Source organism: Myripristis murdjan, chromosome 15 (assembly GCF_902150065.1).
Source record: "Myripristis murdjan chromosome 15, fMyrMur1.1, whole genome shotgun sequence".
Classification (NCBI taxonomy): domain Eukaryota; kingdom Metazoa; phylum Chordata; class Actinopteri; order Holocentriformes; family Holocentridae; genus Myripristis; species Myripristis murdjan.
The window spans coordinates 17,702,616-17,718,361 of NC_043994.1; the positions used below are offsets into that span (position 1 = coordinate 17,702,616).

At 46.8% G+C, this 15,746-nt stretch overlaps 1 protein-coding gene across 3 annotated transcripts in view; it reads left to right on the top strand.

The window, feature by feature from the left end:
• The window catches only part of lzts2a (leucine zipper, putative tumor suppressor 2a), a 40,596-nt gene that overhangs the window by 19,984 nt on the left and 4,866 nt on the right, over positions 1–15,746 (top strand). For 2 of the 3 annotated variants that reach the window (XM_030070033.1, XM_030070035.1), the window contains 3 exons: positions 13,006–13,668; positions 14,675–15,343; positions 15,517–15,639. In XM_030070033.1, coding sequence (XP_029925893.1) covers positions 13,039–13,668; positions 14,675–15,343; positions 15,517–15,639 — 1,422 coding nt within the window. In that variant the 5' untranslated portion in view covers positions 13,006–13,038. Of the gene's footprint in view, positions 1–2,778; positions 3,055–13,005; positions 13,669–14,674; positions 15,344–15,516; positions 15,640–15,746 lie in introns of those variants that run through there. The other variant, XM_030070034.1, reaches the window with a different exon arrangement.

Here is a 15,746-nt window from a genome sequence, read left to right on the forward strand (position 1 = left end):
CCTACCTCTCTTGTTCTTTCTGTCTCTGGCTCCCTCCCTCTCGGCGTTGTTCTCCTTTCCCTCCTGTCTGTTTTTTGGGGAGCCTGGCACATTTGATCAATGGTCAGACTTGGTGTAGGCTGAGTTTAGAGTTACCCACTGTGGTCACTCTGCCGCACAGGCACACACAAACACTCAGACGTGCACGCGCATATGGAAATAGGGGTCTTGGCCTCCGTCTTTGAAGTGTCCGATTAGGGATTGGGTTTTGGAGATGGATGGCAGTTGGAGTGTGTGACAGCGGGGGAGGAGGGAGGGAGGGATGAGCGGAGGAGTGGTGCAAGGGTCAGGAATTCATGGCCGGTCGACAGGGAATGACAGCAAGTCTTCAGAGAAGTCACGGAAGGTGTGTTTGTTTGTTTGCCTCTGCCACAAATCCAATTTTCTCTCATACCGAATACAATTCACTTGACACCTCTCGAATATAACAGCGTTACCTGTTTCAAAACAATCCAGCGGAAAGCTGCAGCCTAAAGTTTTCTGCCATTACCAGCCCATGCGACACTGATTCCAAAATGCTAACATCTTATCCAGCTCCTGGCTTCACGCTAAGGAGCAGATGAGTAAGTGTGCGAGGTGATAATAATGTGTGGTCAATGCAACCGCAGCTGTCTTCCTGTCTTCTTTCCACCTTCTCCATTACAGATCTGGTGTCTCCCTTGCTCTCCATCTTGCCCCCAGAGTGGCTCAGCATAGCCCAGCCCAGCTGTCCCCTTCCCTCAATAGCCGTCCCACACAACACAACACAACACACAGCACACAGCACACAGCCGTGCTGGCAAGGTCACTTTCAAAATGCAGCAAAATCCCATACACAGGACTCACAGCACGTTCATTACAATTCTGACTGGATTGCTTACTTTTGAATAATTTATCCTCCAAAATTCATAAAACATAAAGTTGAAGATTATACGACTGTTTAGTTTCAGTAAAATCATCTGCAGTCAGAGCGAGCCAGGTCAAAGTGTGTGATATTACATTAGGCTTGCATCCTCTTCTCTTTTATTCTGCTTTGTTGTTTTCTGTTGTGATTTCTTTGGGGGTTTTTTTCCTCAGCAATTATATTGGATTGCAGTTGCCATTTTTCTAATGAAATTTTTGTAATCAGGTTAAATGTATCCCAGTTCTTCCCTGTCCCCTCCACAGCTTTTAACGTTCCATTATTCCCTGGTCAGTAGGTTACTGGGGCAGCGTCGCTCGCTCAGTTACCTGTTGTATTATATAGGTTATATTGTTTGATCAGGAGGATGGACAAAAGTGAATGAATGAGCCGAGGACGAAGATGCGCGTCATGAGAACGAGGTGAAGGAGAGAAAACTGGTGTAAAGTGTTTATTTTCTGTGTGAATCTGTTTATCTGCGGCCATGCTCACACCTGCAAGTATATAATGTTACATGTATGCAATGTGTAGGATTCACAGGTTATGCTGTGTTTGTTGATGTGTTTGTGTATGCATTGTGTGTGTATGAATGGAGTGCTGCGGATGTGCTGTTTGTATGGTATGATAACTTGCTTGTAGGCTAAAGTCAAGGCTCCTTTTGACACATTTAGACACATCACACATACACAAGCACACCAAGGACTCAAAAGCATTCTGGTATATGTATTTTTAGCATCAAAAGAGATGGACCATGCTAATGGCAAGAAAGTGCCGAGTCAGAGAGTGGGAGTGAACTCTCTTCACACCTGGACACCACTTTGGGTCTCTGGACGCCATTAAGAGAGACAGAAAGAGATCCAGGTAGAGCGACACAGAGACAGAGAGAGACGGGGGGAGAGAGAGAGAGAGAGAGGAAGGGTTTTTTTTTTTTTTTTTGTAAAAAGTCCTGTGTCTTTAAAAGATAGAGCTTGGCATTACTCAGTTATCTTACTGCTTTTCCATGGCAGCACACAGCAATAAAACTAGATCGGTCAGGGTTATGGAGCTCAAAGATGTGTGTGAATGTGTGTGTGTGTGTGTCCGCGTGCTTAAATTTCATAGCATACAGAATACACACTTTCCCTCTTACACAGACCAATACACACCACAGATGCTTGATAACAGCTAAAACCTCGTTTGCATTTGAAAGTGCGTTCACTCCTTCATGACGCTGTTACCTGAATGCTGAATCCTCACACACAGCTTTTTCCTTAGTGTGTGTGTGTGTGTGTGTGTGTGTGAGAAGGAAGATGTGCAGAAACTTGTTATGTAATTCTACTTCATCTGGGTTAATTGGCCCACTCCTACTTTCCCCCCTTCCTCTATCTCTTTTCCACTCTCTCTCTCTCTCTCTCCCCTGCTGGCTACTGCTCTCAATGTAGGTGATGTTGTTTGATAATTACAGCGCTGAGAGGAACAGTGCTGTTATTTAGCCACGGGACAGATGCTGCTGATTGGGTGGAGGAGGTGTTCCCCGACGCCTGCGGCCCCCTTTTTTGCTTTCGCGCACCGAACAAACAGAAAATAACAGGGAGAAAATTTCCTCCCGTTTTGTGATTTCCTTCAGAGAATGTGTGTAAAACAGAGGGGGAGGGACACAGCGCAAGCAAAGGGATGGGGGAGGAGAGAGAGAGAGGCAGAGGAGAGCAGTGTGTGTGAGTGTGTGTGTGTGTGTGTTAAAAGAGGGAAACTAGAGGCAGAGGGGCTGGCAGACAAAAGTGAGAGAGGGGAGGGAGGGAGGAGGGGGAGGCGGTGCTAAGGCAAACAGCGGAGAAGGAAAGCTGAGAAGAGGAACAGTGGAGTGGAGTGAGAAGAGAGAGGAGAGAGAGGAGGAGGAGGACAGGACAGGAAAGGAAAGGGGACTTCCATTCTTAAGTCCTCGTGTCGGGGGGCTATGAAGTCCTGGAGTGGTGCAGAGGCAAAGACAGGAAGCTTGAGCGTTGTGGAGAACAGATAGACAGCGAGAAAAAAGAGAGAGAGAGTGAGAGAGAGAAAGAGACGGGAAATTTGAGCCAAGAGACAGAGACTGGAGTGATTTTTTTTTTTTCCAGGAGAGACGGGACAAGCAGAAGCAGCGATGCAGGGCTCTCACCGGGGTGAGTGTGGAGTGCAAAAGAGAGAGGGAATGTGTGTGTGTGTGCATGTCCACATAATTGTGTGTGAGATTCTGTGTGTTAAATGTGAGCGTGCATGCATGTGCATCTGAACTATTCCATATTTATTAGGCTCTCTTTCCTACGCTGCCTATTCCGGTTTGGCTCTGTTTAGATGAACACAAAAGTTGCCCGTGGAAACTTGAGGCAGTTGAGGCAGCGCAAAGCCCCTTTGGACGGGGTGTCACTCGCCAAAATGTCATTAATGGAAGGTGTGTTACGGAAACAGTTGCTCGTCAGGCCTATTCAAACAGAAACAGAGTCGGAAACTACTTTAGGAATGCCAGTGAAGCCTGGGATTTTATTCTGAAGTGAGCAGTGATTCTAACTGAGGTGCAGTCCATTGATGAGAAGAAACGACAAACGTAGAACTAGAAAGTTGGTGCATTGGCTTTAAGGCAGTTTTGTAATGGTGTTATGGTTGTAAGTGCTCCAAATGAACCTGCAGTAACACATTCAAGCTGGATGGAGAGTTTTGGCCCGCAGGAAGGAGGAAGGAGGAAGGAGGACCTCAGAGAGACACAGACCTCGTCCTGGTTTTGGGGACTTGGTGAGGCAAAATGATTTTGGTTTTTGGTGATGCATGAGCTCAGGTTTTCTAATCTCCACCCTGGGTAATCTCTCATTATAGGCTGTGGGGTATTGATTTGAAATTTCAGCCTCAGAAAAGCTGTTCCACCCTCTGGATAGTTGGCCCGGAGGGAAGTGTTATCCAATCTGTCTAGTGTCTGCACACACACACACACTCACACACATGCACACACACTCATACAGAGCAAGAGACACATGAGAATGAACATATGTATTTCACACAGAGCCTGCAATTAAGCTGTATCCTAGAAGTGTGATGCAGACAAAAGGTATTTTTATCCCGCGTGAGCGAGGTTCAAACAGGATCTTTGTTTTTCTTTTGATGACAAAGCACTGTGGGGGCGCGCGGGCCGCTGTTGTTTCTCCTCTCTCTTCCCCTGCGCGTGTAATTACAAGACTCCTCATGCGCCTTGGGCAGCATCATTGTACTTTCTCATTGAGTTTGTTATGGCCTGAGAGTGATGTGTCAGCAGATATGTTTAGAGGCAGAGCGGTTAGAGGCTGTTCACTGTAGCTAGTGAGCTCAGCCCTCGTCGTAGTAGCTGTCGGTTTCGACCATGCCGTGTTGAGGTTTCATTCGAGTGCATATGAAAGAGCGCCCGCCGCCAGAAGACTATAATTATGTAGACTGGATGCGGGGCAGTGATGGAAGGGCTGTCGTTGGACTCGGTGTCAACACGGCTGCTGTAATGCACAGGTGTCGAGATGCAAAGGGTGACGTAAAGTTTAACCGGAGGGGTGAAAAGAAAGGGGGTTGGTTGTGTGTCAGCGTGAAAGAGTGAGGTAGACAGAAAAGAGAGGAGAAGGGGATGGGTTACCTCATCCACTGGGAACAAAACAAATGAGGTAAATGTGTGTCACATGTTGCAGGTCTTGTGCGTAACCCTTTCCAGTCGTGTTGACTCATGCTTCCCATGTGTGTGTCTAAGAGAGAGTGTGTGTATCTTGTGAGATTGTAAGGTGGTGGGGGGTCTTTGGAGCCTTTGTCCACCCCATGTAGAGATGTAAGACCGGGAGGGAAAGAGGCTTTTTTGTCTGCGTCCCACTCTGCTTGGATTTTCCCTCCATTTGCTCCCCATTTTCAGCTTCTTTTCTGATGACCCCGCTGAGCTAAATCTCATGCCAGGTATTTATGTAAAGCCTCCAGTTGAAACGTATGGAGGAACACTGAGGGAGGGAGAGAAAGAAAGAGAGAAAGAAAGAGAAAGGGAGACAAATACAGGAAGACTGAGAGACGGGGAGAGATTAGAAGTCGGCCTGGCTTGTGTTCAGCGTGCTGAATGAGTGTTTTCCATGCCAGTCTGTCTCCCTCCATCTCTCCCAATTTTACAGTGGCACGCATGCGGCATGGGCAGGATGTCTGGATACGTCAGCCCGTGTGTGAGCTTATATGTGTGTGTGTGTGTGTGTGTGTGTGTCATGTCAGATGTTTCCAAAAGATGGGTTGAAGTGAATTATACATTGAGACTGGCACAGTTAAACCGAGGCGTCACTGCTTATGTAATAGCTGCTGTGGAACTCATTTGCCTGACTGTGTTAAGTAGCACTGCATGTGTGTGAGTGGCATTGTGTGTGTGAGTCTGTGTGCATGTGCGTGTGTGTGTGTTTTGCATTCTTCTTCTGCGGTGATTTCATAGCCATCTAAATCTGTGCCCATTACACACCTTTGCTGAAATGTTAAGATCCTGCGGGTTTTTAGATGTCGCGGCCCACTTCTCTTCCCGGGTTTAATTGCTAGTAAGTAAATCCACTCTTCCAGAATCCGTGTCTCGTCAGCGCCTCCTCCCCCCTGCTCCGTGTGTGTTATGTTGTCAGTCAAAAGGGTGGTTGCTTTCAGAGTGATATAACAGGGCCTTTCTGCTCTCTGTTAAACTGAAACAATGGCTCTCCACTGTCCTCTCAGCCAAAGCAGCGGGGGGGGGAGGAAGCGAAATTTCGGAGGGAAAACTTCACCCTTCACACATCTGTCCATCCCAAACAATGCCTGTTGAAACAATGAGAACTCACGGCGACCCGAGCACCTGGGTTTTCCACACTGTCCTGCAGTTAAAACCTTGCTTAAGATAACATTGGCCCGCGCTGTGGCGATGAGGAACCACAGTGCTGTCATTATGTAAACATTACAGTGTAATTAAGGAAAATAAGTCAACACGTTTTTTTTATCTCCACTCAAGCAAAGAGTAATAATAGCCGACGATTAATTACAGATCATTTTCCAGTGTAATCTGAAGACGCTGAAGACACAGCGGCTTCAGCAGGGTTAAGGCTGAGCTGGTCATTGATCCTGATGCACAGTAGTCAACTGGCCAGGCTAATCCCTGTGTCTCTACCACCGGTATTCTTGGTATTTCCAGTGTCTGCCTGTCTGACCACTGACCGCCACTGGATAACTATTAGCGGCTGGAAAATCTCCTGGAAAATCCAACATTTTGAGCGGACCAGGAATGTCAGCCATCTTCCCTTTTTCGCATACCTCTGATTTCCTCCCATGCCAGCTGACTGGAAACCAGCTGTCTCCAGCTGTAATACAGTTACACACAGGACTGTGGGGACATTTTGATGGCTGGTTTACCTCTAATGTATAGCTCGGTATAACGGTGGTATAACTGCTGCCATACCGTCGGTCTGGTGGACCATTATCCAGTAGTGCGAAAAATGTCCCATTGGACCGAAAGCCAATTAGACTGATGCCCCGTTATCCCGAAAACAAACACCCACTGCTTTGAACATACAAACTCAGGAGCTGTTGGAGTTTAGTGACTGCTAGTGTTCTGCAGAGTTTTGCATCCCTACTGAAAAATGCATTAGCCCCTGTTTATCCTAACCATAACCTGAGGGAATCCCTGCCTAAACTTAACCAAGTTTACAGAGTAGACATTTTTTTAGGCCTTCAGACCAATGGGCAGTCCCTGTATAGAGAGGGCCTACAAGATGGTTGAACCCAGTGACACTGCTGTGCTAACACTGTAAATGATGATGGTTGGAGAGCATTAATCCCAACATATGTGCACTAAGAACATAGACGGTTCCTAATGCTAACAAGCTTACCAATACTTAAGCATTTGAAATAGTTAATTACAACTACCTTTAAATAATAGGTTTAATGTATCAGTGTGTTTCCTGATCTAAGGACATATGATGGTGAAAATCAAATGTGATTTTAACCTCTGATGGTGTGGGCAGCCATGTGTTACAATGCATCAGACAATCTGTACCACAGTACAGCACATTAAAATAGGAGGACAAGACAAACCCGAAACCCATTGTTCATGAAAATGTATTCTCCCCAGAAACAAGAGCCAGGCTGGAGCATGCAAAGCTAGGTGTGCATAGGTAATTTATTAGCGATGCCTCAATCCACAATGTCACGGGCATTACAGCAAAAAAACCTGGTCAAAGAAGACACTGTTAGACATAAATGATCTGACCAATAATAGATACATAGATGCATCAAGTTATGTTGAAACATTTACCTGAACAAACACACAACCACCAAATCAACAAATGTACTTGGACCGGCAGTGACATGGCTGAGGCTCCGTGCAGAGGAACTAAAAGGGCAACTCATTGCAAGCCGAAGCCGTAGACGAGCGTGTGATTGACAGCTAACGTCCCCAGATGACCGTCATGTTTTCACAAGGCCGTGTTGCTACTTTCGTGTTATTGACGTCTCCTACTGCATCCCATTTCAATGGATTACAGCCTGCTCTCTCCCTCAACCCCCACAGGGACCAGGTTACAGTGTGTGTGTGTGTGTGTGTGTGTGTGTGTGTGTGTGTGTGTGTGTGTGTGTGTGTGTGTGTGTGTGTGTGTGTGTGTGTGTGATAGAGAGAGAGAGAATCACAGCTCAGCTTTAGGCCTCGGTCACCCAACACTCCAGCAGCCTCTCACGTCGTAATGGAGGCCAGATGCTTTGAGATGCTAAAGAGCCAACCTGCCCACTGTCAGCCTGTTAGACTATCAGACACACACACACACACACACACACACACACACACACACACACACACACACACAAAAAACTCACAAAACTCACTCACTTACTCATTCACTTAGTTATTCAACTATCCAGTCTTTCTTTCTTTTTCTGTCTTTCTTTCTTTCTTTCCCACCCTGCCCCTCTCTCTCTCTCTCTCTCTCTCTCTCAGTCTCTATCTCATTTCACCCTGGGCATGAAAAATGTGGGCCTCTGCTTCCATGGCAACAGATCCAAACAGAGTGAGAAGCTGAAAGTCTGCAACAGTAACAAGTTGGTTGTAAAAGAATAGGCGAAAAAAAAAAAAAAAAAGAGGGATGACGTGGTGCCAGTTTCTCTTGTACAGGCTCACTTTAGAAACCTTACTTTTTCCTCTGTGTGTTTCACTGTAGAAAAACTGGTTTAATGAAGTCAGAAAGCAGCCGTGGCATTAGAATTCAGGCACTTTTTGTCCGGTGTTACAATGTCAACCATGTTACCTTGCCAAGCAGGACAATGTCTCACCCGTTGTTGTGAAAAGAGACTTGGCACCCGGGCTGTGGGTTAATGAGGACTGACATGTATGCATGCACTCAAATCTCTCTCCCACTCTCTCTCACACTCTCCCTCTCTCTCTCTCTCTCTCTCTCTCACACACACACACACACACACACCGCTAGATCTCAAAGCCATGTGAGGGTAGGTGACAGAGAGCAGCCCGTCAGACAGACAGTCATTGTGTTGGAATGGAGGCGCAATATAACCTCAGGTCTTTTGGCGAAACATTAAAGGAGCCCTCTCCCCTTTTATTTTTTTTTTTCACAATGGAGTCAGCCGACTTAGTTACAGTACCATTTTCTTGCCTGTTTGCGCTTTTATAGCGGCTCGTCAGTGAGTAGGTGCGTGACAAATAAATGCGAGAACAGATTAGGTGTGGTTTGATTGCTAAGCTTAGGTGTAATGCGTGTTTGTCAGAGTGTGTCTGTCTGCGAGCTCACGTTTGTGCCTTGCCTGTACTTGTGGGTTTGTGCTTTTGTGAGCAGACACCAGGGAGTGTTGTGACTCAGCCAGCCTGTTGATTCTCACTCTGTCTCAAATCTCTCTGTCTCTCTCTCTGTCTCTCTCTATCTCTACCTGTCTCTCTCACCGTCTCCATTCACCGGGATCACTGGCCTCAGGTCTAATTGTGGCCCACCCAGGCACTGAGCATGAAAGTGGAGTAGTTTTGCTGATCTGAACAAGCTTTCACCTTCAAACCACACCGCCTGGATCACGTCTCTTTTTGAGTTCTGTTCAGGCGCCACAGTTTTAATAAAGACTGTCATCATTATGATCAGCATCATCATATTGGGCAGGGATCACCCAGCTTTATTAGGAGGCAATAATTCAATATCATAATTTATTTATATGTCATGATGTTACGGGATTTTGGATCATCATGACAGGGTTTTTTCATGAGAGCAAGTTTAACATCACACCTAACATTAACATTTGATTAATGGAATTAATATTAATTTGATTAGTTGATGTGATTTTGTATAAATCAGTGTCTTTTGCCCCTGTCCATACATTGACTGCTGTGATCTGACAGATTTATTCTTTCCACCTGTTGCTCTGCACACTGGCTTTGCCACTGGTTAGTCACGCTATGGTGTTTCAGCTATTGAGAGGGTAAATGAAAATCTAGCTGCACAGACCAGTGAGCGGGGAGCTGCAGGAGAGGAGGATGGACGAAATGGAAGGGTGACAGGAGAGAGTTGGAGCAGTAATCCAGCACAGGAAGGAAAGGGAGGGAGGAAAGGGATGCAGGTGAAACTAAGCGTGGGTGGGAATGAGGGATGAGATCAGCGGAGGGCGATGGGGCACTACAGGTCAAAGCGTCACTGCCTTGGCGTTCTCTACCCCCCTGTAGCTTCAGGGGACAGAGGATGCTCCAGTCATTACCCAAACTTCACAATAGCTCCATGACTTCTCCTTCACTTTTCCTGGTTTGTTTTTACAGGGAGAGCTTCCATCAGTCAGCAACTCTGCAGATGCCACTTGAGCCAAAAGGCTGCAAGTCTAGATTTCAGCTGTGTCTTTGCTCCTTGCCCTTTATTGTTTGAAGATCTAAAAGAAGTAGGTACACAGGTGGAAGAAAGGGGAAGGCAGAGGAAAACTCCTCTAAGCTTGTTAGAAAAAAAAAGTAAGTGGTGTGTTCAGTGTTCAGTGTTCAGCAACAGAGAAAATGGCTTATCTGAGACACGAAATGATTTCTCTCTTCACGTCCAGTTTGACTTTCCCCTCATAAGATCTTAAAGCGCTCAGAATCTGGTGTCTGTGTGCTCACCAAATAATGACCAAACAGGATTAGGTGCTCGGTTTTCCCAAGAACTAAGGACTCCGCTAAGTCTGTGATTGAATACCTGGTCACACACACAAACACACACACCACCACCCAGCTGTCTTTTGTCTCCTCACCCTCTTATTCCCCTCTCTTGCTTTCTTCTGCTCCCCTCTCTCTCCCTCCCTGTCCGTCCTGAGCCCCTGAGTCTCCGGAACAGCTTGGAGGTTGCGTGTGATTGCGAGGGGTGATCCGTTGCTGCGGAATAATGGGCTTCCTCTCCCGGGTATTGCTGCTGTTATTAACAGACTTATCATAACGGGATTATTTCCCCGTCACAGACCCCACTCCTGGAGCTGGTTAGAGAGCTACCTGGGAACCTCTTTCTTCTGTCAGGCCTGCTCTGACTCATCCTGGGTCAGTGTGGGACCATGTGGAGGCTAGACTCTCAGCCACTAAGTATGTTTCTGCTTCCTATAAGGTTGCCTTTAAGCCTTTCAGCATCACCTAATAGTTTTATAGCGGCGGGATGCGCCTCAAAGTGCCCCTGTGTTGACCTCATGAAGGCCGGCTGAAACATTATTGGAGTCTATTTTTGGCTGCCGAATCAAATGCTCTGCTGAAAGAAATGCCTCATGAAAGAGTTTATCAGAATGATTTCAGGCACTTGAGATGCTTTCTATTTTTAGGGATGATGACTGGTTTTCCTCCGCCTGTCTTGTGCTTCTGACAGTAGGGGAGGATGCGTGTAATGTTGAAGGTGGAGGAAGCAGTGGGGGTGGATGGACCAGTGGAAGTAGTTTCAGTCTGTCAGAGGAATGCAGCCAAGATGCTGCGTATTTGTGTGTGTGTGTGTGTGTGTGTGTGTGTGTGTGTGTGTGTGTCTGTATGGGAGGGGTCCTTCAATAACTTCAAGAAATAACCAGTGAGCAACATCAGAGGGAAATTAGCTTTCAGGATTTGTTGCCTGAGTAGCCAGAACAAAACCAGACTCTTGGAGGTCATGGGGGTTGAGGAGAGAGTCAGACCAACTCCCCTCCACTCCTACAGGGGTCACCGGGTTAAGTCTTGGGGGTTCATGGATGACGATTTCAGAGGGCAGTTAATTCTATTATCCATGCCTGAGAAGTCCTTGTCTTGACTGGGAGTGAAGACGAGGAGGTGGGGGAGGCTAGATAGAAGGTGAAAGGAGGTTTTGAACCATGATTAGTTTGGCATGGGAAGTGGTCAAACTTGAGCACATACCACACATATCTTTATCTCCTCGACTCATGTGTGCACACATAACCCAACTCTCCTCACGCTCTTTCTCCGTCTCACTGCTTCTCACGCACACACATGCAAACACAAACAGAAACCAGGCGAAACAGAGTCATTTCAGTCAACAGAAAACTGCTGTGTTGCACATTGCTCATTAATGAACTACTAACAATTCATTCACTGCAGTGATTGCACTGACATACATTTTGCAGGTTGTGTTTATCTAACAGAATACTATTTTTTTCTCAATATATGATAATATGATAATCTGTTTTTTTTTTTTTTTTTTTTTTTTTTTTTTTTTGGATTGCCGAAGAAAAAGTATAGTCTTACATTATTGCACGTGTTTTTTAATTAATAACATTTTGGCCAGCATTACTGAATGACAGACTCGAATCATGGTGTACAAACAGGAATCTAATTGAATCGATCGAAACCAAATGGTTGCATCCTATTGTTCTTAAATCAAATCGCCAACTTGTGAATCATGAATCAAATTGAATCTCTGCCCCCTCATCCTCTAATTATTATTTCCCTCCACATCCCTGTTGATATCCACATGCAAATATTACAGGTTGGCACTGGAAATACATTTTTTTGTTAATGTTAATCATAAATTAAACAATGAAAAAAAAACAAACAACTCCCTCCTCATCTGCACTTCTCTCTGTCATTCCCTCTGTCTTTTTGGCATTCATTTCCAGCGCTCTTCAACACCAGACTGATTTCTTTTGGCACTGAAATTTGTGCCCTGTTCGTGTTTATCTGGAGGACACTAATAGATGTAGTGTGTGCGTGTGTGTGTGTGTGTGTGTGTGTGTGTGTGTGTGTGTGTGTGTGTGCGCTCGTGTGTGTGTGTCATGCTTATGTATGTGACTGTGGGGATGTTCATGTGTATGTACGAGTGTCAGCGTGTATGATTGTTAGCCCTGGCAGACTGTGTGCAGTCATAGCTGGCTTGGATTATTCCACTTGGCCAGACGGATTTGAGCTTGGCACGGCAGGCTGAGTATATGTGTCCCCCCACTGTCCCCCCCGGCAACTCACACACTGATAATACTATCCTGAAATGGAACACTTAATCTCCTGCCACTTATTGTGTTATAATAATAATTTTTATCCATTCTCGACCCCTAAAAATAGAGGCTCAATGTCGCAACAAGTTAGACTATTATTATTTTTTCCTCAAGGAGGATTTGTTGTGTTTTTTTGTTTGATTGGTATATGGGGAGTGGAATCATCAAGTGACGACGTGAATAGTTTTCAGGCCCCCTCAGAAACACAGATCTGAAACACAGATGACTGCTCATTACACACATAGGATCAGATGGGGACATTCAGGAAAATCACTGAGCAGCTGCAGGTTGTGACGACTGTGACTCATTCCCTTCTGCTTTGTCTGTGTTCTCAGTTTCTCCCAAATCTCTCTAAGTCTCTCTCAAAGTGTCTATCTCTCCGTCTTTCTGCCTGGTTAATGCCATTGATAATGACAGTATGATGTTCTGTCTCATGGATATTAATTGTTTAAAAACAAACAAGATGCAGCTTGCATGCATTCAAGTCTCCAGCAGAGCAAATAGTGAGCTGTGTGGCACCTAGGATTGTATTTCAAATTTTATGCCTGTCTACTGGCTGCCTCTTGGGGTGTTTTTATTATTAAAGAATATCAAAGTGAAAGTGTCTTTCTCTCTCTCTCTCTCTCTCTCTCTCTCTCTCTCTCTCTCTCTCTCTCTCTCTCTCTCTCTCTCTCTCTCCCTCATATCAGAGTGTGTGGTGTGTGTGACGCCATCAGGGCGCCATGGCTCTGGTTCAGGCCCTGCCTGTGTCCGTGACTGACCACCCCAATCCCAGTCTCGACGTCCAGCAGTGCCGGCCGCTCTCGTCCCACTCTCCCTCGGGCCCCTGCTCTGCCCCCTGTGGGTCCTGTGGCTCTGGGACCGCCATGGGTTCCGTCAGCAGTCTCATATCAGGCCGGACGTACCAGGAGAGACACTGCAGGGCCGCCAGCGAGCTCGCCACCAAGCCCCGCCGCTCAACGCCGGCCACCAGCTGCTTCCGGCTCCAGGATAACACTCTCCGCAGCGGGAGCTCCCTGGAGCAGCTGCTGGTTATCAGCAACCAGACGCAGCCACAGGCCCAGGTTCTGCCTCCCCCGCTGCCCACCAAGAAGCAGCCCCGTCCGGGTAACTCCGCCGGGGCAGTCGGGGGAGCTGTTGGAGCTGTTGCCGGCGCCGCAGGTGGTGGAACCAATGGGAACTTTGGGTATGTGAGCGATGAGGTGGTGGTGGGAGACTGGAACGACAACCTGGTGCTGGTGGCTGGGAGCCCCTGCAGCGACTCGGAGGACCAGAGGGACAACAGAACGCTGAATGGGAACATTGGAGGACCTCCTCCCAAACTCATCCCAGTGTCTGGACAGCTGGAGAAGGTAAGTTATTTGACTGGAGAGAATGGTGGGAAGAAAAGTGCTGGTTTTGTTTTTATCCAATATGAATATTTTGGGAGAGCAGGGTGTCATATTGAGTGGAGAAACATTCTACTGGAAATGATCATGCACCCATGTCAGCATCTGCCCTGCTGAAGTGCCCTTGTGCATGACACTAAATCCCTTCCACCTCCAGGCCAACCTCTGCCTTCTATGGGGAGCTGGCAAGCAAGAAGAGAATTTCCATACAGGAGTAAATAATTATGACATTATTATTATTGCATTATAATTTATTTACAGTATACTGGTAGATATAGTTTAGTGCTTTGCTCAAGATTACTCACTATAAGACCTGATAATAAATTTGCTTATGATGAGGATTTTAAATCTGCTGTCCCTGGGTTACATTCTCATGAAACAGTTAAGCAGACGTGTGCGTTTCTATACTATGTGCTGACATGTTTTACGACAGATTGGCTCAGCTGTCTAATTGGCTATTTATTTCCATCGATCCGGAGGGAAGCTTAATCACTGGCCTGACAGGCAAAGATAGATTATTTGGCAGTCGCTCACCTTGCGGGCACCTCATAATCAATGTCAGAGCTCACTTACATTCAGTGACATACTCTGTGAGCCTTGAGGAGGATTGTTAAGAAAAATGCTTACAGAACATGTGACTGGCTTTTGCTCCTGCTGGCTTCTGCTTGTCTCTTTGTCCTGTCCCCTCCCTGTGGTCTGCTTTCTCTTTCCTGTCTTTGTCTCTGTCCTCTACATTCTTTCTTTTTTCTCTTGCTATCTCTTTGAGATGAGAGGAAAATCATTAAGAAAACTGCTTAATGAAAACCATGAATATCAATTAAACCAAATGAAACTAATCAGAGCCTGGGGGGTGACCTGCCATCTTATCACTGACCCTCCTCTAATGAGTTTCCACCAGCCGCCACTAATTAGCACAGCTTAGCTCATATCAATCACTAATGCCATTTTTTTCCCATTTCTATACTTGCAGAACATGGAGAAAGTACTCATCCGTCCTACAGCGTTCAAACCCGTGGTCCCCAAAAATCGTCACTCTGTGCAGTACCTATCTCCACGGCCAGGGGGCAGCAGTCTTTCAGAGAGCCAGGGCAGCCTCAACCTCCTACTGCCCTTTGGAGGATCCAACAGCACCAACAACACCAACGCCAACGGAGGGAGCAGCTCTGGCTCTGAAGGGAAGCGTAACTCCTACAGTGGCGGCCGCAACGCCCGAAACAGCCAGTCCTGCTCCATGTCAGATTCGGGGCGTAACTCCCTCTCCAGCCTCCCCACCCACAGCAGCACGGGCTACAGCCTGGCCCCCAGTGAGGGCTCCAGCTCCGGGTCTGGCTCGGGGACTCTTGGGGGTCAGCTGGAGCCTGGGCCAGGCCTGGGCCGAAACACTTCAGGTGCTAGTGGGATCCACGGTCACACTAACTCAGACAGTGGACGTTCCTCATCCAGCAAGAGCACAGGCTCCGGGTCACTGAGCGGGCGCGGGCAGCCCCTGTCAGACAGCGGGTCCTGTGGCCATTCACCACCACCTGTGGAGGGTTACGAGGCAGTGGTGCGGGAACTCGAGGAGAAGCTGAGGGAAAGAGACCTGGAGCTGCAGCAGCTCCGGGAGAATCTGGACGAGAATGAAGCTGCCATCTGCCAGGTGAGACCTGAAGCCACAGCTGTTACACACAAATCATTTGTGCCTTTGACTTACACTGACCAAGGCCAAAGGGTTGCTGTTTCTTTGTCTACTTCAAAAGGTCAAATTACAGATAACTTGACATGATACAGCACTAACCTCTGACCTCTCACCCATGGCCTTGGCACTGAAAGGTTTATGAGGAGAAGCAGCGTCGCTGTGAGAGGGAGATGGAGGAGCTGAGGCAGAGCTGTTCTGCAAAAATGAAGCAGGCCTCTCAAAAGGCTCAAAGGGCCCAGCAGGTGCTGCAGTTACAGGTATGCTAAACATTTAAAACACTTACATACATTAAGATTTACCTTGACAAATAGTATGAAAAGAAATCAGTGTTCAGGAAAGGAATTTAAGAGTTCTACTATAATTC